Source organism: Eleutherodactylus coqui, chromosome 6 (assembly GCF_035609145.1).
Source record: "Eleutherodactylus coqui strain aEleCoq1 chromosome 6, aEleCoq1.hap1, whole genome shotgun sequence".
In the NCBI taxonomy this organism is placed as follows: Eukaryota; Metazoa; Chordata; class Amphibia; order Anura; family Eleutherodactylidae; genus Eleutherodactylus; species Eleutherodactylus coqui.
Genome location: NC_089842.1, coordinates 46,048,110 through 46,070,563, shown reverse-complemented (window position 1 = coordinate 46,070,563; position 22,454 = coordinate 46,048,110). Strand labels below are relative to the sequence as shown.

The 22,454-nt window shown below is 43.0% G+C and overlaps 2 protein-coding genes across 2 annotated transcripts; both read right to left on the bottom strand.

Moving 5' to 3' along the window:
• Nucleotides 1–4,025: 4,025 nt before the first annotated feature.
• LOC136572067 (olfactory receptor 10A3-like) lies at nt 4,026–8,462 on the bottom strand (the record flags this gene model as incomplete). Its single annotated transcript, XM_066572682.1, has 2 exons — nt 7,566–8,462; nt 4,026–4,040 (listed from the first exon to the last, which is right to left on the bottom strand). Coding segments are annotated over exons 1-2 (912 nt in total), but the record flags the coding sequence as incomplete, so codon positions are not given.
• Nucleotides 8,463–19,096: 10,634 nt separating this feature from the next.
• LOC136633561 (olfactory receptor 10A3-like) lies at nt 19,097–20,029 on the bottom strand. The gene has a single exon (XM_066609323.1). The coding sequence runs from the start codon at nt 20,027–20,029 to the stop codon at nt 19,097–19,099; it is 933 nt and encodes a 310-aa protein (XP_066465420.1).
• Nucleotides 20,030–22,454: the final 2,425 nt, after the last annotated feature.

The window sequence follows — 22,454 nt, the reverse complement described above, 5'->3', positions numbered from 1 at the left end:
AAGGTTTTCATTTGTGAAAACCTAGGAAATTCAAGAAAGTGATGGGAACGACACAGAAACGGATAGGGCAGGCGAGGGGCTACATGTTGGGCTGCATCTCAAGTTCCCAGGTCCCACTATTAAGCCACAATAGTGGCAAGAGTGAGACCCCCCCGCACTGTCAGCATAAAGATCGTTCTCCTCTGCCACAGGATGAATATAAATTAAATATATAAACCCTTCCCTGCAATTCATCCAGAAATGTGTAAAAATAAAAAAAATATATACTCACCTTGTCACGGCAGAACGATGTTGGCCCATTGAATTCAATGGAGCCGGCAATACAGCTGGCTCCATTGAAAGCAATGGGCTGCCGGCGATCGTGGGATGAATTTTCGGGAAGGGCTTAAATATATAAGCCCTTCCCTGCAATTCATCCAGAAATGTGTAAAAATAAAAAATATATATATACTCACCTGGTCCCGGCAGACGGAGTTCAATCAGATTGGTCCCTGCGCTGAGCCAATGAGAGGCAGCAGTCACTCACCCATTCATGAATTCATGAATGGGTGTGTGAGTGAGATCTGCCTCTGATTGGTCAGGCTGTGATACTACTCACAGCTGTTCAGAGCAGTTCAGGAGGACTGCCGCCGGCTGCGCTGAACTCCATCTGCCGGGACCAGGTGAGTATTGCCGGCTCCATTGAATTCAATGGGCTAACATCGTTCTGCCGGGACAAGGTGAGTATATATTTTTTTTATTTTTACACATTTCTGGATGAATTGCAGGGAAGGGCTTACATATTTAAGCCCTTCCCGACAATTCATCCCGCGATCGCCGGCAGCCCATTGCTTTCAATTGAGCCGGCAGCATTGTCGGCTCCATTGAATTCAATGGTCAGTGCTCGTTTAATCGAGACGAGTACCACGTGGTGCTCGTCTCGAGTAACGAGCATCTCGAGCACCCTAATACTCGAACGAGCATCAAGCTCGGACGAGTATGCTCGCTCATCTCTATGAGTCTTCACAAGATGGCACTGGCCATTAGCACCTGGTGGACTCCTCCTCAGGTGATTTGCCGGAAGATTTGCTGAAGAGCTCGCGCAGGCATTCGCTTGGAGCGAGTAATGCAGCGCTGATACCTGCGGATCATGGATTACTTAATTCAAAAGTCAGCAGCCGATTACCCACTCTTACACCACAAGGAGAAGCTTCAGCCAATGCTCACAAGGAAACCCTTACTGTAGAATTTTCAGACTCCATGAAGGCACTGTTTCTCTCACTTTCCCTACTCCACAATCTAGGGGAGGCCGGGGTGAACTCTCAATGGGCAATCCCTCACAGTATCATGCAACTACACAGTGCACATCAATGACTCCTGTTACAAAATCTATAATTCGATCCCTGGTAACAAATCCTAAACTGTCCATCAAGACAGGCATCCACCCAGCCTTCTCCTCTTTGCTCTTTGCTCTCTCAAACTGATTGTATCTCACATTGTAATTGTTGAATTGTTTGTATTTATCCCATGCCTCAAAGCGCTGTGGAATATGTTAGCGCTGTACAAATAAAGATTATTATTATTACTTTGCAAATAGAAATCACAGCAATCGCACATCTCATATTAAAAATAGAATGGAGGAGCTGACTTCCACCCATAATGAGCTTGTTGATAACACAAACTTCATGGAGGAAGATACAACTCTGTGATATGGAAGACAAGTTCAGACAGAATAATGTCTAGCTTAGGGGGGATGAGGTACTGGAAATGGTCAAATGAGGGTCTGAAAGAATTCATTGTTGACTACTTTGCCACCTTATTGCCTGCGGCTACTTTACTCACCCTAACCATTGACCAGGCATACAAGCTCCCAAAGCCCAAATCTCTTCCCACTTCCATACTGGGAGATGTCATTCTCCATCTATACTTCTATCACATAAAGGAAAAAAAAATTTTGGAAGCGGCAAGGATCTCCACCACACCTCCAGATCAATCCTAAAATATATCTATTTATGCAGACTTGTCTACTGTAACACTCATGGGAGGAGAGAGTATGGTATTGTATGCAAGTGGAGCTAGCCAGTAAACCTCATTATCATGAAAAATTGCACAAAGTTTGTAGCTCAAACACTGGAGGAAGCCAGACTGTTTTGTAGAAACTGGCATCTCTCTCCACAGGGAGCACCAGTGAAAAGAAACCCCTCAGAGCTTTGAGGGGGATGGATGGACACTCTGGCAAATGTCGCTGTAAAGGCCCACCACCTAATTAATCGCTCCAGCTGGAAAGAATGCCTTTACCTCTACATCAAGGTTAAACTTCATTACGAATGTATTTTATTCCAATTTCTAAGCTAATGTAGGTACATGTTTACTGACAATCATTCAATTCTGTTCCTTCTAGGATTTTGGTATTATGGATACCATTTAATGATATTTTATGATATGGTTCTCACTGATGTTCTTAGTCTCTGTTCTAAGACTTGATGTTCCCTTTGTAACTCCTCTCCTAAAATCCCCATCAAACTGGTCCAAACCACACTCAACTCAGGTCACTTTCTGGTTGCACTGGTGGGGAAGTGGATCCAGGGGCCATCTGGAGTGGGTGTTCTTCGTCCTGGGGCCCACAGGTGCACCCCTACTCAAGGCATGATGTGTCTGGCCTCATAATGGTACTTAACATTGTCTCAATGAATGCTAAAGGGCTAAACTCGCCTTTTAAGAGATCAATGATGTGGAAGGGGGTTCGCACAACTAATGCAGACATTATGGGGGTCCAAGAAACACATTTAAACAAGGAGCAATTCTTTAGATTAACACATAAGTGATTCCCCTATATTTTCTCTTCCCCTGCAATGCACAAAAGATGTGGTGTCTCTATTGCTATTAGGGACACTTTGACATTCTCCTTGGAAAAGAAGATCAGCTATGAAAGTGGCTGATTTGTTATTTTAATCTGCTCTATTAAAGTATACACCATTGCTTCTGTGCATGCTCATAACTCCAGAAAACACTGATTTATGCAAAAGATTCTTAAAATTATAAAAAATAAACTCGAGTATAGGCCACTAATACTCCTAGGTGAATTTAATAAAACCCCTCAACCCTGTATGGACTCATCTAGTGACAGACCCAATGACAAGCCATCCAAAATGGTCCCCCTCTTTAACAAGCATAAGTTATTTGATATTTGGCAAATTTAACACCCTGCAGAATGTGACTATATCACCTTCTCCCACCCCCACAAGGTGTACAGTAGGATATACCTCACTATGATAGACACAGTTCTCATAAATAGAGTCTCCTCTTCAGCAAAATCTCCTGGTGGAATCATGCCCCTGCAATGATGTTGTTTCAGGAACAATACAACAACCCACCTACTAGAATATGCAGACTGAATAACTATATTTTACATTATTCCAAATACACTCCTCAAACATGACTAATCACTCCGTGAATTTTTTGAGCTCAATGACATTGGAGAGATTTCTGACTCCACCTTGTGCTGCACCCACAAGACGACAGCTAGTAGCTCCCCTACTACTGTTGTTACAAACACAACTTTATTCCTTACATAGAGTAAACAAAGCAAACTATTCATTAAGCAGGGCTTGGGAGATATCATCTCTTACTCAATAACTCCATGAAGTCAATGCGTATGACCATGACTTAGCCATGAGGAAACTGAAGATGACATATTATTGGAAAGGCAATAGACCAGGAGTTATGTTAGCAAAGCAAGCAAAATCAAAATCAAACAGGGTTCACATACCAAATATTCACAATGCCAAAATATTTGATCCCCAGAGTATTGTCAATGGGCTGGCGGATTATTATTAAAGATGAGCGAACACCAAAATGTTCGGGTTCGCGTTATTCGAAACGAACTTCCCGCGATGTTCGGGTGTTCGTTTCGAATAACGAACCCCATTGAAGTCAATGGGCGACCGAACATTTTTGTATTTCGCCGATGCTCGCTAAGGTTTTCATGTGTGAAAATCTTGGCAATTCAAGAAAATGATGGGAACGACACAGCAAGTGCTCCTCTGCCACAGCTGTAACAGCTGTGGCAGAGAAGAACGATGTTAGCCCATTGAATTTAATGGAGCCGTCAATACAGCCGACTCCACTGAATGCAATGGGCTGCCGGCGATCGCGGGATGAATTGTCGGAAAGGGGTTAAATATATAAGCCCTTTCCTGCAATTCATCCAGAAATGTGTAAAAATAAAAAATATATATATACTCACCTGGTGCCGGCAGACGGAGTTCAGCGCGGCAGGCTGCAGTTCTCCTGAACTGCTCTGAACAGCTGTGAGTAGTATTCAGCAGCCGGGGATTTAAAATCCCCGCCTGCTGAATAAGATGCCTCTGAATGGTCACAGCCTGACCAATCAGAGGCCAGCCCTCACTCACACCCATTCATGAATTCATGAATGGGTGAGTGAGGGCTGCCTCTGATTGGCTCAAGAAACTCGCCAAGAAAGTTGAAAGCACTCATTATAATGCTACCCAAACCTGGTAAGACCCTGGTTACCCTCCTAATTTTAGATCAGTTTCCCTGTTAAATAAAGAAAGACATAAAACTGTATGCTAGAATACTAGCAAACAGACTTTTGGAGGTCATGAAGAATCTCATTGATAAGGATCAGGTGGGATTCATTAGCAGTGGATGGCACTTGTTGATTTATTGATATAAGTTTTGCAGTGTCAGACCATGGAACAACCTCTCTGCTTCTTACATTAGATGCAAAGAAGGCATAGAAATCATACTGATGTTCTCCATATCGCAATTGGGAACAACTAACTTTAAAATTTTATTATCAAACTTAGAAAAGGACATTAAAACTACTAACATTTACTAGTGTCTTGAATTGGGTGTATAGTGATTGCTAAAATGCTATTACTACCTAAAATCCTATATTTATTTCAGAAACCTCCAATGCTTGTGCCCAATCTTTTTAGTAGAATTTAAAGATTAATAATGTGCTTCAAGTGGCAGAGACAAAGAGCACAGATATCATCCATGGTGTTATTTCTTTACCCTTCACAATGTCGATTGGGGTGCACTTGTATAAAGAACTATTACTATGCCACTCTCCTTAACCAATTGGAAAGTTGGTGGTTGGTAGACTCCTTAAACATTGGTTCAGATTGAATCCAGTGTTACTAGATATCCTAAACTGTCTAACCTCTTATGGGTTTCCAGACTATCTAAAAAATTCCCTACATTCATATGTCCTATGATAACGGCCTGCCTATTTATATGGAAAAAGATGTCTCTATCAATAGGGCTCCTGTCTCTGCAGACTTCTAAAATAACTCTAGTAGCAATACAAATACTAATCCCAGATACAAACTTGGTGGGTGAGAGGTTTTTCTAAAATGGGAGATCTTCTTGAAAGTCAGAGATTAAAGCTATTTATCGACTTATATAACTAATTTCCACTACCCTATAAAAAGTTTTAAAAATACCTCTAGGTGAGGCATTTCTTATCTTCATTGGGCCAGTAGAGGGTTCCCCGTACTCAAGTATGAAGCTTTTATGTTCGACCACAAGACTCGGAAAGACAGTATTTCTAGAGCTTATCATTATCAGAGAATAACCGCTCAACTGTCTTACCTTTTCTATTGAAGTGGGAATCGGACATTCAGGAAACCTCTAACCAGGACCATTGGCAAATGAAGTTCAATGTTGATAAATGTAAGGTTATGCACATGGGCAGCAAACACGGATGTTACCAATATATACTTAATGGGGTACTGCTAGGGAAAAGTGATATGGAAAAAGACCTGGGGGTACTAGTGGATTGTAGACTAAACTGGAGTAACCAATGCCAGTCAGCTGCTGCAAAGGCAAATAAAGTCTTGGGGTGCATTAAAAGAGGAACAGGGGCGAAGGACAAGAACATTATCCTTCCATTATATAAGGCACTAGTCAGGCCCCACATGGAATTCTGCGCACAGTTCTGGTCACCGGTGTTCAGGAAAGATGTTATAGTACTGGAGGGGGTTCAAAGAAGAGCAACTAAACTAATACATGGAATGACGGGACTTGAATACCCAGAGAGGCTATCCAAATTGGGACTATTTACTCTAGAAAAAAGAAGGCTAAGGGGCGACTAAATAACTATTAGAGATGAGCGAACGTACTCGTCCGAGCTTGATGCTCGGGCGAATATTAGGGTGTTCGGGATGTTCGTTATTCGTAACGAACACCACACGATGTTCGGATGTTCGGGTTACTTTAACTTTCTTCCCTGAGAAATCATTTCTATATGCGCTCAATGGGGCCGGCGGCAGCAGCGCCAACCCCATTGAGAACATATAGAAGACAAATCCTTCTTCTCTGCCACAGCTGTAACAGCTGTGACAGAGAAGAACGATGTTTGCCCATTGAATTCAATGGAACCGGCAATACAGCCGACTCCACTGAATGCAATGGGCTGCCGGCGATCGCGGGATGAATTGTCGGAAAGGGGTTAAATATATATTTTTTATTTTTACACATTTCTGGATGAATTGCAGGAAAGGGCTTATATATTTAACCCCTTTCCGACAATTCATCCCGCGATCGCCGGCAGCCCATTGCATTCTGTGGAGTCGGCTGTATTGACGGCTCCATTGAATTCAATGGGCTAACATCGTTCTTCTCTGCCACAGCTGTTACAGCTGTGGCAGAGGAGAACTTGCTGTGTCGTTCCCATCATTTTCTTGAATTGCCAAGATTTTCACACATGAAAACCTTAGCGAGCATCGGCGAAATACAAAAATGTTCCGGTCGCCCATTGACTTCAATGGGGTTCGTTATTCGAAACGAACACCCGAACATCGCGGGAAGTTCGTTTCGAATTACGCGAACCCGAACATTTTGGTGTTCGCTCATCTTTAATAACTATGTATAAATACATTAGAGGACAATACAAGGATCTCTCCCAGGATCTGTTTATACTCAGGACTACGACGGTTACAAGAGGGCATCTGCTACGTTTAGAGGAAAGCAGGTTTCATCACCAACATAGAAAAGGGTACTTTACTGTAAGAGCAGTTAGACTGTGGAACTCTCTGCCTGAGGACGTAGTGATGGCAAAATCCATAGAAGAGTTTAAAAGGGGACTTGATGTCTTTCTGGAGAGGAAGGATATTATAGGTTATAAATCTAAGGTAAATTGTTAATCCGGGTATACAGGCAGGTAGGAACTATTAGGGGTTGATCCAGGGAACAGTCTGATTGCCATTAGGGGTTGGGAAGGAATTTTTTCCCCAAAAGGGCTAATTGGCTCCTGCTCTTGGGGTTTTTTGCCTTCCTCTGGATCAACAAAACAGGAGGCTAGACAGGCTGGACTAGATGGACATTGTCTTCATTCGGCCTTACGAAATATGTTACTATGTATTGGCCTTTTTTTTTTAATTGAAGTATAATCACTACGAGGTCACGTATGAAAATGTATGCAGCAGCATTTACACATCAACATAATTATGGTTATGAAGGGAAGCACACTTACAAAGATTATACACTGGGAATGGTGTGAAATGAGAAAAAAAAAATTATGGCTAACCTATTTTTATGTCATGCATCATTTTTCTTGCAGCATATTTCACTTCATTATTTCTTAAACTGTAAATAAAGGGATTTAACAATGGTGCAATCACAGTATACATGAGTGATATAAACTTGTCCATATCTGTACCATAGGTTGACTTAGGCCTCAAATACATTGTACTAGCGGATCCATAAAATATAGTCACCACTATGAGGTGAGATGTACAGGTGGAGAAAGCTTTCTTAATCCCTGCTGTGGAATGGTACTTTATAATTGTCCAAATGATCCGTGTATATGAAACAATTGTTAATAGGAAAGCACCTACAATTAGAAGTAGGACAATTATAAAAGTGACAATTTCATTAAACTTTGTGTCAGTACATGCCAACGCCATTACAGGTGGAATGTCACAGTAGAAATGGTTGATTTTATTGGGTCCACAGAAAGGTAAGGAGAATGTAAGAGACGTCTGTATTATGGCAGCCATCAAACCAATGAGCCATGAGTTCACTATAAGCTTAACACAAGCATTTCTACTCATAATCACATTATATAATAATGGATGACATATGGCGTTATATCGGTCATAAGCCATGGCTGCCAGCAAGTAGCACTCTGTAGATCCCAATAACAAAAAACAGTACATTTGCACGGCACAGCCGTAGAAAGTGATGGTTTTGTCATCTGATAGGAGATTTTTTAACATGTTGGGTGTAATCGTTGAGATGTAACATTCTTCTAAAAATGAGAAGTTGGCGAGAAAAAAGTACATAGGGGTATGAAGGTTTGAACTGAGGTTATAAAGGACAATTAGAAACATATGTGCAGCCATAGATATACTATAGATACAAAGAAATGAAGTAAATAGGAAATACTGCAATTCCGGGACATTGGAAAATGATATAAAAATAAATTCCATTGTTGTACGGTTTCCTTTATCCATACCACTAATTAAAGCCCGGATTCTGTGACAGTAAGAGGTCCCTCAAGATACAATGGACCCAGGATACAAAATTTTCAACAAACAATGGTCTGTTTTGGACCTTTGTTACTTGAAACCAGATTCAGCATACAATGTCAGGCAATCCGGATCTGTGGCATGTGCAGTCTGATAGAAAATCCAGCCAAATCAGCATAGGCATTTCACTGGTAAAACCATTTTACTACTGAAATGCATACACTGATTGCCTATTTAGTCACACCTCTTTACAGTAAAGTACGGTATTACATGTCCTGTACTGCTCTTTACGAATGGCTTCTTTGGACACCAGGTGAGGGCAGCTCTGTTATATTTTTCTGGCACACTGAAGAAGCTCCTGTGCTTCCTATACATAGTAAGTAATTTACAGTTTTCAGCAGCTCTTTCTGACTCAGTAGCTAAGAGAAAAAAAGGGAAAATGTACATTAAATATTGTAAAGTTAATAAAGCAGAATTTTTGTGAAGGTGTTTGGCTTTATGAGCTCCCATGTTGATGTCCTAATAACATTGATGTCCTGATGATGTCAATATCCTGATAATTGTAGATAGAAACTCTTCTTACAAGTTAAATCTAATGTGGCTTTCATTTATAATGTGCTCAAGAGTTCAGTCTTAGGAGTTACTACCATGGCTGACATAAAATACAATGTATATATTGCCTGTCAACTGGCATTTGTCCCAACAAGTTTACAACCTTGCTAATTGCTTTTGCTACATGAAGAAAAATATGGATGATCAACTTTCTTTGATTTAGACAATAACATTTTTCGGGCCCTGGCATGCGGAGAGAATAAAATCCATTTAAATGAAACTGGTACATTATATAGAGACAAGCAGACACCAATAATTGTGTTTATTAATGTTAATTACTCTCAGGAGAGGACGATGACAGTAGTGGTTATTTCTGTGCATCAGAAAATAATTGAGTGGCCTCCTGAGTTTTTAAGTTATAAATTAGAACTGTACATACTATATGATATACACTCATTGTTCAAGAAAAATTCAGGTACCTAGAAGGAGTTGTCAGAATAGAATGAAACTTTGTATGGGTTATTGTAACTCTGATATAAATGATTACAATATTAGAGCAAAAGAATAATTTATTATTACTGGCAATGTTGTGGAGGCACTACTGGAAAATGCCTCTTGTAAGAGGCAACACATGTGGCTGCAGGATGTCCTAAACATATGACTGAGTTGTCATTATCTGGAAAACCCTGAAAAATTGTGTAAAAAAAAAAATTAATACTCACCTGCCTTCAGCTGCAGGGCTCAGCCGCAACTTCTCCGCGTTATCCCCGGCCTCTTAGTCATGATCTATCAGCACTCGGGAATTTAAAATGCCCGCCTGCTGAAAGAGCTGATTGTGATTGGCTGAGCGCCTCAGCTGTTCACAATCAGCTCTTTTAGCAGGCGGGGATTTCCCCGCGTGCTGATAGATCAGCAGTGCTACAGAGTCGGGGACAGTGCCAATAAGACGCAGCTGATGGTTTTTCAAGGAACGGCTTTAAATATAAGCTCTTCCCTGGAAAACCCTGAAAAATAGTGTAAGAAAAAAAATTGATACTCACCTGCCTTCAGTTGCCGGGGCTCAGACGTGTCCCCTGCTCTATTACACTGCTGATCTGTCAGCACGCGGGGATTTAATATTCCCGCCTGCTGAAAGAGCTGATTTTGATTGACTGAGGTGCTCAGCCAATCACAATCAGCTCTTTCAGCAGGCAGGAATTTTAAATCCCCGCGTGCTGATAGATCAGAACTACAGAGTCGGGGACAGCACAGAGAAGACGCGGCTGAGACCTGGCAGCTGAAGGGAAGTGAGTATCAATTTTTTTTTTATTTTTTACACTATTTTTTTCTGTTTTTTCAGGGAAAGGCTTATATTAAAGCCCTTCCCTGAAATCCATTGACGGATGCCGGCAGCGGGATCCTCTACCGCAGCTGTCATGTGTGACAGCTGTGATAGGGAATTAAAGAATTCCTCTGCTGCATCTGTAACAGATGTGGCAGATGTAGCAGCAGGGAATTCTTTTAACTAGCGGGGATGAAGAAAATATCTGTCGCATGGGGCAGACGTGTTCTTCATCGCCGCGGGGGACACGGCAGTGGGTAAGTTTTTTGGGGTTTTTTTACACTAAAATTATTGTTTTTCAGGGAAGGGCTTATATGTAAAGCCCTTCCATGAAAAACAATTCATTGGTGCCAGCAGGTCATTGTTTTCAATGGTGCAGCCGGCAGCAGTCGCAGCTCCATTGAAAACAATGCAGAGCATCGGCCATCTTGAAAAATGCTCGAGTCTTCCATTGACTTCAATGGGGTTCGTTACTCGAAACAAGCTCATCTGTCGTAGCCTTCCATCATGCTCTCATTGTACTGTCCTTGGTATCGACGTTCAAAGGCCATAATATCTTGGTGGAAGCATTCGCCGTGCTCCTCCAAGTATTCTCCCATGTTCTGCTTGGAGTGATCCAAGTAAGCATCAAGGATATGGAGTTTTAGAGACATCCTGCAACCCATCTTGCTAGAGTTTTAACCAGCTTCACATAGTTGTGGGCCTTGTGATTCCCAAGGAAACCTTTAACTACTGCCACAAAGCTGTTTCAAGCTGCATTTTCTTTTCTGGTCAGCTTCTTTGGCAATTCAGTGCACTTGATAAACTTTTTTACCTGTGGTCCAATGAAAACACAGCCCTTGATTTTGGCCTCAGAGTGCTTTGGAAAGAGGTCTTCTATGTGTTTGAAGGTTGTTGAGTCAGTGTTGAGAGCTTTGCCAAACTTGGGGTTTCATAAGCCCCAATTTGATGTGCAGTGGTGGCATTGCCTTTGTAGTGTCCACAAGTGGCTCCAACTTGATATTTTTATGTCCAACTAGAAACTCCATTCGCAGTGACCAGTCCCACTTATGGTAGTGTGAATCAGTGTCCCTACTGTCCCAAAAGCAAAGATAGCAGGGGAACTTTATAAAACCACCTTGGAGACCCATGAGGAATGCCACTATTTTAAAATCTCCTATGAGCTCCCACCAGTGCTCATCATACCTCAGTCAGTGCAGTAAAATCTTCACATTTTCATAGTCCTCTTTGAGATGCACTGAGTGCACAAGGGGAGGAGAAGGTAACATGTTCCTGTTATGAAGCAGGACAGCCTTGAGGCTCTTGCATGAACTGTCAAGGAAAAGGCGCCACTCATTCTCACTGTATGAGATGCCAATTCTAACAAAAATATCTCTCACATCATGGCAGAAACATGGTCCATCTTGACTGGTGAAGAAGCTTGTAAAAATGTGGTGGCGTTTCTTCTGGTCTGTTACATGTACACTTTCGACCAAAAGGTTCCACTGCTTGAGCCTGGAGGTCAATAGCTCAGCATTAGATTTTGTGAGTCCAAGATCTCTAATCAAATCATTAAGGTCATGTTGATTCGGGAAATATGGCACTTTGTGCGCAGCAGTGTCGGTGAAATCAGCATCTTTGTCTACTTTGCTGTCTGATTTGCTACTTTCATAGGATCTTAACTGTTTTTTGCTGCTAGTGGAGAGGGCACAGGGAACTCTGAACTGTGTGGTACTTGGGCGATTGATGAAGGAATGTCTGGATACACTACTGGTTGTGAATTTTTACCAGATCGGCATTTTGAAGGGTCCACCATGCAGTTGCTTGTGTGGTCAGTAGGTTCCCTCCAAATTTGTGGAAACCTCATGGCCCTTTTCTGTCCTCTGTACCATCCTGAGGAGGAACAAAATGAAATCAATGTAAAACTAAGACATCTAGTGAGCAACAACTACCTTAATTTTACTTTACCTTCTAGGGTTCTTTTGCAGTTCTCGTGTAGTGGAAATCCAATATATCTATATTTCGGATAGTGGACAGGTGTAGTGGACAGTGAACCTGTTTTTATATGTAAAGTATTCTGTATATCAAATGACAGTACTTTTCCATTGTTGTCTGTTTTCCTACGAATATAGATATACAGTATATTCTTTCATGTATCCAATATATCTACTTCCTCATATCATGAAACTTTCCGCTTACTAAACTCTGTAAACAGAGCTAGCAGTTAGTAACTCTAGAAGAAGTAAAATCAGACATAAATAACCGCAGTCTGAAGCAGCTACCACAATAATAACCCAAGCAGTTTTACTGGAAACTTATGCAAATAACACGGGAAATTTATGCAATTAATAGTTCAAGCTGTAATATCCAATCATATCGGAGGAACCACACGTGGGTCCAAGACAACCCACTCATCTAGTCCTGCTACCACATGATGGCCAATAACAGATGACCGGAGGATGGAAGAATTTCAAGATGCTTATCCAATAATTAAACAATACATTGTATCTATGTAATCTTTGACCTGCCCAGATGGGCAGATATGTTAAACTCTTTAAAAGAGGCTGCGCGCCCAACAATAAAGCAGAATTGAGGAAGCTTATACATGCTGAACCTGTGTCAGTGTGAAATCTTACTATGCGCATAATGAATTCATAATTAATCTGGAAGGGTGTGAACATTCCCAATTGAGTAGGCCGTGGACGCAAAAAGGAAATCCACGACACTCGCAGGTGAAATATGCTGCTCATGTTTTATCCTGATTACTAACTGGCATTCCAAAATCTGCCTTGTAGGCCTCACATATTCTCTGTGATGCTTGTACAGAGTATTTTTTTGCTTTTGTCTTGAGAAATTCACCACAGACATAGGTAAAGTATATATGTATCACAGCACGCAAATGTATAACACAATCACATAGATGTAATGTAAAGATATGCAAATTCCACATATGAATGTCCTGTCCACAAAAGTAAACGTTTTACAGCATAATTTCCATTTTCTATACTTTCTAGACATGGGGAAACAGGAAAACACAATTAATGCCCAAGGACAGAAAAAAAGTTCAAATTTTTTACATAGTACAAAATGCGAGTATCTATGTGGAAAGTTTTACCGTCCTTCGTGGAGGCGCTTTCCTGTTATGTTAGAAACATGATGGAAGTCCTGTTACTAAAAAATAAAGAAGGAAGTGAAAAAGTAGGCCTATACTTGAATATCAATAATCTATAAATGCTAGAGCAGAGAAATAGATTGTGTTGTATAAACCAACATCAAATCATCTGATCCTACAAAAGAACACACCACTTCAAATCAGTAAATTTTTTGTTAGCAAAAAATAATAAAATCCCATTAAAAAGGCATGAGATCCTTTCAAAATTGGCTGACTTACCCATTTACTGTTTCCTGAAGTTGCACCAGGACTCTCTAATACAGCTGAATGCGTTGGAGTGATGGTCCACTTCCTGGCCAGTGAGTCTTCACAAGATATATCGCCAGCCATCAGCAGCAGGCAGCCTCGTCCTCAGGCAATCCAAGTGAAAAAGGCTCCCGAAAAGGGTTGCTGGAAGATTTGCTGAAGAGCTCGGCCAGGCGTTCACTGGGAGCAAGCAATGCAGCACTGTTTCCTGTGGATCATGGATTACTTAATTCACAAGTCAGCAGCCCATTACCCACTCTAACACCACTAGGAGAAGCTTCAGCCAATGCTCACAAGGGAACCATTACTGTAGAATTTTCAGACTCCATGGAGGCACTGTTTCCCTTACTTTCCCTCTACTCCACAATCTGGGGAGGCCAGGGTGAACTCTCAATGGGCAATCCCTCACCGCAGCGTGCAACTACACAGTACACATCAATGGCTTCTGTTATAAAAGCTACGATGCGATCCCTGTAATAAATCTTAAACTGTCCATCAAGACAGACATCCACCCAGCTTTCTCCTCTTTGCCGATAGAAATCGCATCAATCAGTAATCATTAGAGATGAGCGAGCACACTCGTCCGAGCTTCATGCTCGTTCAAGTATTAGGGTACTTGAGATGCTCGTTACTCGAGACGAACATCACGTGGTACTCAAGTCAATTGCATTTCCTTCCCCGCATGTTTAGCACCATTTTCTAGCCAATAAACGTGGGGAAGGCATTACCACTTTCTGCTGTGACGTGCCAGCCCTCTGCCCGCCAACAGCAGTGAGTGGCTGGGCCAATCAGGTGATCGCCGAGTACCTAAATGTGGTTCCGCCTGTGGCTCGCCTCAGACGCCTGCTGGCAGTGGTTAGGGAAAGTGCTGATGCTTATACAGGGAAAGTGTTAGAGTAGGATCCTGTCTTCAAAAACCCCAACAGTCCTTCTTAGGGCTACTCCTCATCGTGTGCATTAAAGTTGTGGCTGGCTGGGAGCAGTAGTGCACCAATTTCTTTTTAAGCATCTATTCCTCTGCAAAGCATTACAGCTATAGCATTCTCAGTCTGCAGTGCATTAGGCAGAGTTGAGGGAAAAAGCTGCTTATATAGGGAAAGTGTTAGAGTAGGATCCAGTTTTCAAGAACTCCAATGGTCCTTCTTAGGGCTACTTCTTATCGTGAGCATTACAGTTTTGGCTGGCTGGGAGCAGTAGTGCACCGTTCTATGTGTGCAGTGCATTAGGCAAAGGTCTCACCGCTAAACAGTACTCTAATATTTCCTGGGACACTGCAGATCATTGCAGCTATACTGTCCTATGTGTGCAGTGCCTTAGGCAGAGGGCTCACTCTCATCGCTAAATAGTATGCAAATATTTCCTGGTCCACCCATATTATTGCAGCTATACTGTTCCATGTGTGCAGTGCCTTAGGCAGAGGGCTCACTCTCATTGCTAAATAGTACAAAAATATTTCCTGGCCCAATGCAGATTATTGCAGCTATACCGTTCTATGTGTGCAGTGCCTTAGGCAGAGGGCTCATTCTCATCACTAAATAGTACGCAAATATATCCTGGCCCACTGCAGATTATTGTAACTATACCGTTCTATGTGTGCAGTGCCTTAGGCAGAGGGCTCACTCTCATCGCTAAATAGTACGCAAATATTTCCTGGCCCACTGCAGAACAACATTTCACAGATACCATTCTATGTGTTGGGTGAAGTAGCCGCAGTTATCAGCACTATCCACTGTGCAGAGTGTCCTTCTTAGGGCTACTCCTCATCGTGTGCATTACAGTTGTGGCTGGCTGGGAGCAGTAGTGCACCAATTTGTTTTTTAAAGCATTTATCCCTTTGCAGAGCATTACAGCTAAAGCATTCTCAGTCTGCAGTGCATTAGACCGAGGTCTCACTGCAAAATTGTACTGTAATAATTCCTAGGCCACTGCAAACTATCTCAGTTATACCGTTCTATGTCTGCAGTGCATTAGACAGAGGTCGCACCTCGAAACACTACTGTAATATTTCCTGGACCACTGCAAATTATTTCAGCTCTGCCACTGTGCAGAGCATCTCACAATACCCTTTTTCTTGTGGGGGTTGAGATAGCCGCAGTTACCAGCACTATCCACTGGCTTTATAGTCTTCTCCAACTCCATACAGCCTCTCTTATCTACAAGTCTCTGTGAGCGGTAAATTACCCTTAGGTATCAGCGCAAAACAGCGGGTTAATTTTTTCAAGTCACAGCATAGAGCCTCCGCTATCTACAAGTCTCTGTGTGCGGTGAATTAAGGCCCAGTTGTCAGTGTGTACAGTGGGGTAATTTATTTGAGCCCTGCTCTATCCTTAATCCTCCATGATGAGGAGTAGGGGTAAGGGTGGAGGACGCAGGCGTCCAAGTGAAAGTGTGGGCACATGCTGAGGTCCTGGGCGGGTTGAATCACAGCCAGCTGCTGAGGGATTAGGAGAGAGGCAAGTTTCTAGGCTCCCTAACTTGATATCACAATTTGCGGGTCCGCCTGGTAGACCTTTATTACAAACAGAGCAGTGCGAACAGGTCCTGTTGAGGATGGCATAAAACGCTTCCAGCAATGTATCAACCACCCAGTCTTCTACGCAGTCCACAACTCATGGCCTAGGGACTGCAGCTCTGAATCCTCTGGCTGCTGCTCCTCCTTTCTCCCAGCCTCCTCACTTCATGAAAATGACATATTCTGAGCAGGCAGACTCCCAGAAACTGTTCTCAGGTCCCTGCACTGAGTGGGAAAAAAACTGTTCCTCTCTCACCTGAGGAGTTTGTCGTGACCGATGCTCAACCTTTGGAAAGTTCCCGGAGTCCAGGTGATGAGGCTGGGGACTTCCGGCAACTGTCTCAAGAGCTTTTTGTGGATGAGGATGATGAGACACAGTTGTCTGTCAGTAAGGTAGTAGTAAGGGCAATAAGTCCGAGGGAGGCGCGCACGGCGGATTCGGAGGAAGAGCTGTTGGACGATGAAGTGACTGACCCCACCTGGTTTGCTAAGCCTACTGAGGACAAGGCTTCAGAGGGGGAGGCAAGTGCAGCAGCAGGACAGGTTGGAAGAGGAAGTGGAGTGGCCAGGGGTAGAGGCAAGGCCAGAGCGAAGAATCCCCCAACTGTTTCCCAAAGCACCCCCTCACGGCAAGCCTCTGTGCAGAGGGCTAGGTGTTCAAAGGTGTGGATGTTTTTTAGTTAGCGCGGACGACCGACGAACTGTGGTGTGCAACCTGTGTCGCACCAAGATTAGCCGGGGAGCCGCCACTACCAGCCTCAGCACCACTAGCATGCGCAGGCATATGATGGCCAAGCACCCCACAAGGTGGGACGGAAGCCATTCACCGCCTCTGGGTCACTGCAGCACGTCTCCCACAACATAAATCGTGCCCTCACCAACGTGGTTACTGGGAAGGTCTACTGAACCACGGACACGTGGACAAGTACTGGTGGGCAGGGACACTATATCTCCCAGACGGTTCATTGGGTGAACTTGGTGGAGGCTGGGACAGAGTCAGAGCCTAGGACCGCTCACGTCCTACCCACACACAGAATAGCAGGTCCTACCTCGGTGCTGGTATCTGCAGCGTTTTATGCCACCTGCTCCAAATCCCCTCCCTCCTCCTCCTTCGCCACCTCCACCTCTCAATTAGGAAGTGTGAGCACGTCGCGAGTAGTTGGTAGCGTGCGGCGCGGCAGCACAGTGGTGGGCAAGCGTCAGCAAGCCGTGCTGAAACTAATCCGCTTAGGGGACAAGAGGCACATGGCCCCCGAGCTGTTGCAGGGTCTGACAGAGCAGACCGACCTCTGGCTTTCACCGCTGAGCCTCCAACCGGGCATGGTCGTGCGTGACAACGGCCGTAACCCAGTGGTGGCTCTGCAGCTCGGCAGCCTCACACACGTGCCATGCCTGGCCCACGTCTTCAATCTGGAGGTTCAGCGCTTTCTGAACATCTACCCCTACATGTCTGACCTGTTTGGCAATGTGCGCCGCGTCTGCGCACATTTCCGCAAGTCCACCACGGACGCTGCCACCCTGAGGACCCTGCAACATCGGTTTCAGCTGGCAGAGCACCGACTGCTGTGCGAAGTGCCCACATGCTGGAATTCAACGCTGCACATGTTGGCCAGGCTGTACGAGCAGCGTAGAGCAATAGTGGAATACCAGTTGCAACATGGGCGGCGGAGTGGTAGTCAGCCTCCGCAATTCTTTTCTGAGGAGTGGGCATGGATGGCAGACATCTGCCAGGTCTTCGGAAATTTTGAGGAGTCTACCCAAATGGTGAGCGGCAATGCGGCCATCATTATCGTTATCATCCCACTGCTTTGCCTGCCTAGAAGTTCGCTGCTAAGCATAAAGGCCGATGCTTTGCAGTTGGAACAGGAGACGGGGGATAGTGATTGCTAAAATGCTATTACTACCTAAAATCCTATATTTATTTCAGAAACCTCCAGTGCTTGTGCCGAATCTTTTTAGTAGAATTTAAAGATTAATAATGTGCTTCAAGTGGCAGAGTCAAAGAGCACAGATATCATCCATGGTGTTATTTTTTTACCCTTCACAATGTCGATTGGGGTGCACTTGTATAAAGAACTATTACTATGCCACTCTCCTTAACCAATTGGAAAGTTGGTGGTTGATAGACTCCTTGAAACATTGGGTTCAGATTGAATCCAGCGTTACTAGATATCCTAAACTGTCTAACCTCTTGTGGGTTTCCAGACTATCTAAAAAATTCCCTACATTCGTATTTCCTATGATAACAGCCTCCCTATTTATATGGAAAAAGATGTCTCTATCAATAGGGCTTCTGCCTCTAGGGACTTCTAAAATAACTCTAGTAGCAATACAAATACTAATCCCAGATACAAACTTTGATGCCTGGTGGGAGAGAGGTTTTTCTAAAATGGGAAATCTTGAAAGTCAGAGATTAAAGCTATTTATCGACTTACATAACTTATTTCCATTACCCTATAAAAAGTTTTAAAAATACCTCTAGGTGAGGCATTTCTTATCTTCATTGGGCCGGTAGAGGGTTCCCCGTACTGAAGTATGAAGCTTTTATGTATTACCACAAGACTCGAAAAGACTGTATTTCCAGAGCTTATCTAGCATTATCAGAGAATAACCGCTCAACTGTCTTACCTTTTCTATTGAAATGGGAATCGGACATTCAGGAAACCTTTAACCAGAACCATTGGCATTTTTAATTGAAGTATAATCACCATGAGGTCAAGTATGAAAATATATGCAGCAACATTTACACATCAACATAATTATGGTTTTGAAGGGAAGCACACTTACAAACGATTATACACTGGGAATGGTGTGAAACGAGAAAAAAAAAATTATGGCTAACTTATTTTTATGTCATGCATCATTTTTCTTATAGCATATTTCACTTCATTATTTCTTAAACTGCAAATAAAGGGATTTAACAATGGTGCAATAACAGTATACATGAAAGATAAAAACTTGTCCATATCTGTACCATAAGTTGACTTAGGCCTCAAATACATTATACTAGCGGATCCATAAAATATAGTCACCACTATGAGGTGAGATGTGGAGGTGGAGAAAGCTTTCTTAATCCCTGCTGTGGAATGGTACTTTATAATTGTCCAAATGATCCGTGTATATGAAACAATTGTTAATAGGAAAGCACCTACAACCAGTAGTAGGACAAATATAAAAGTGACAATTTCATTAAACTGTGTGTCACTACATGCCAAGGCCATTACAGGTGGAACGTCACAGTAGAAATGGTTGATTTTATTGGGTCCGCAAAAAGGTAAGGAGAATGTAAGAGACGTCTGTATTATGGCAACCATCAAACCAATGAGCCCTGAGCTCACTATAAGCTCAAGACAAGCATTTCTACTCATAATCACGTTATATAATAATGGATGACATATGGCGTTATATCGGTCATAAGCCATGGCTGCCAGCAAGTAGCACTCTGTAGATACCAATAACACAAAACAGTACATTTGCACGGCACAGCCAAGGAAAGGGATGGTTTTATGATTTGATAGGAGATTTTTTAACATGTTAGGTGTAATCGTTGAGATGTAACATTCTTCTAAAAATGAGAAGTTGGCAAGAAAAAAGTACATAGGGGTATGAAGGTTTGAACTGAGGTTATAGACGACAATTAGAAACATATGTGCGGCTACAGATATACAATAGATACAAAGAAATGAAGTAAATAAGAAATACTGCAATTCCGGGACATTGGAAAATGATATAAAAATAAATTCCATTGTTGTACGGTTTCCTTTATCCATACCACTAATTAAAGCCCGGATTCTATGACAGTAAGAGGTCCCTTAAAGGGGTTGTCCCGCGGCAGCAAGTGGGTCTATACACTTCTGTATGGCCATATTAATGCACTTTGTAATGTACATTGTGCATTAATTATGAGCCATACAGAAGTTATAAGAAGTTTTTCACTTACCTGCTCCGTTGCTAGCGTCCTCGTTTCCATGGAGCCGACTAATTTTCGCCGTCTAATGGCCAAATTAGCCGCGCTTGCGCAGTCCGGGTCTTCTTCTTTCCTCAATGGGGCTCCGTGTAGCTCCGTGTAGCTCCGCCCCGTCACGTGCCGATTCCAGCCAATCAGGAGGCTGGAATCGGCAATGGACCGCACAGAAGCCCTGCGGTCCACCGAGGGTGAAGATCCCGACGGCCATCTTCAGCAGGTAAGTAAGAAGTCACCGGAGCGCGGGGATTCAGGTAAGCACTCTCCGGTGTTCTTTTTTAACCCCTGCATCGGGGTTGTCTCGCGCCGAACGGGGGGGGGGGGGGGGGGTTGAAAAAAAAAAAACCTGTTTCGGCGCGGGACAACCCCTTTAAGATACAATGGACCCAGGTTACAAAATTTTCAACAAGCAAAGGTCTTTTTTGGACCTTTCTTACTTAAAACCAGATTCAGCATACAATGTTAGGCAATCCGGATATCTGGCATGTGCAGTCTGATAGAAAATCCAGCCAAATCAGCATAGGCATTTCACTGTTAAAACCATTTTACTACTGAAATGCATACTCTGATTGCCTATTTAGTCACACCTCTCTACAGTAAAGTACGGTATTACATGTCCTGTACTGCTCTTTACGAATGGCTTCTTTGGACATCAGGTGAGGGCAGCTCTGTTATATTTTTCTGGCACACTGAAGAAGCTCCTGTCCTATACATAGTAAGTAATTTACAGTTTTCAGCAGCTCTTTCTGACTCAGTAGCTATGAAAAAAGGTGAAAAGGTACATTAAATATTGTAAAGTTAATAAAGCAGTATTTTTGTGGAGGTGTTAGGCTCTATGAGCTCCCATGTTGATGTCAATATCCTGATGATTGTAGATAGAAACTCTTCGGACAAGTTAAATCTAATGTGGCTTTCATTTATAATGTGCTCAAGAGTTCAGTCTTAGGAGTTACTACCATGGCTGACATAAAAGACAATGTATATATTGCCTGTCAACTGGCATTTGTCACAACAAGTTTACAACTTTGCTAATTGCTTTTGCTACATGAAGAAAAATATGGATGATCAACTTTCTTTGATTTAGACAATAACATTTCCTGGCCTTGGCATGCAGAGAGAATAAAATCCATTTAAATGAAACTGGTACGTTATATAGAGACAAGCAGACACCAATAATTGTGTTTAATAATGTTAATTATTCTCAGAAGAGGACAATGATAGTAGTGGTTATTTCTGTGCATCAGAAAATAATTGAGTGGCCCCCTGAGTTTTTAAGTTATAAATTAGAACTGTACATACTATATGATATACACTCATTGTTCAAGAAAAATTCAGGTACCTAGAAGGAGTTGTCAGAATAGAATGAAACTTTGTATGGGTTATTGTAACTCTGATATAAATGATTACAATATTAGAGCAAAAGAATAATTTATTATTACTGGCAATGTTGTGGAGGCACTACTGGAAAATGCCTCTTGTAAGAGGCAACACATGTGGCTGCAGGATGTCCTAAACATATTTTTGAGTTGTCATTATCTGGAAAACCCTGAAAAATTGTGTAAAAAAAATGATACTCACCTGCCTTCGGAGAGAGGCAAGTTTCTAGGCTACCCAGCTTCATATCACAATTTGCGGGTCAGCCTGGTAGACCTTTATTACAAACAGAGTTGTTCCTCTCTCACCTGAGGAGTTTGTCGTGACCGATGCCCAACCTTTGGAAAGTTCCCGGAGTCTGAGTGATGAGGCTGGGGACTTCTGGCAACTGTCTCAAGAGCTTTTTGTGGATGAGGATGATGAGACACAGTTGTCTGTCAGGGAGGTAGTAGTAAGGGCAGTAAGTCCGAGGGACGAGCACACAGAGGATTTGGAGGTAGAGCTGCTGGTTGATAAGGTGACTGACCCCACCTGGCTTGCTAAGCCTACTGAGGACAAGGCTTCAGAGGGGGAGGCAAGTGCAGCAGCAGGACAGGTTGGAAGACTCCAGGAGTGGCCAGGGGTAGAGGCAGGGCCAGAGAACGAAGAATCCCCCAACTGTTTCCCAAAGCACCCCTTCGCGGCAAGCCTCTGTGCAGAGGGCTAGGTGTTCAAAGGTGTGGATGTTTTTTAGTAAGCGCAGACGACCGACGAACTGTGGTGTGCAACCTGTGTCACACCAAGATTAGCCGGGGAGCCACCACTACCAGCCTCACCACCACCAGCATGCACAGGCCTATGATGGCCAAGCACCCCAC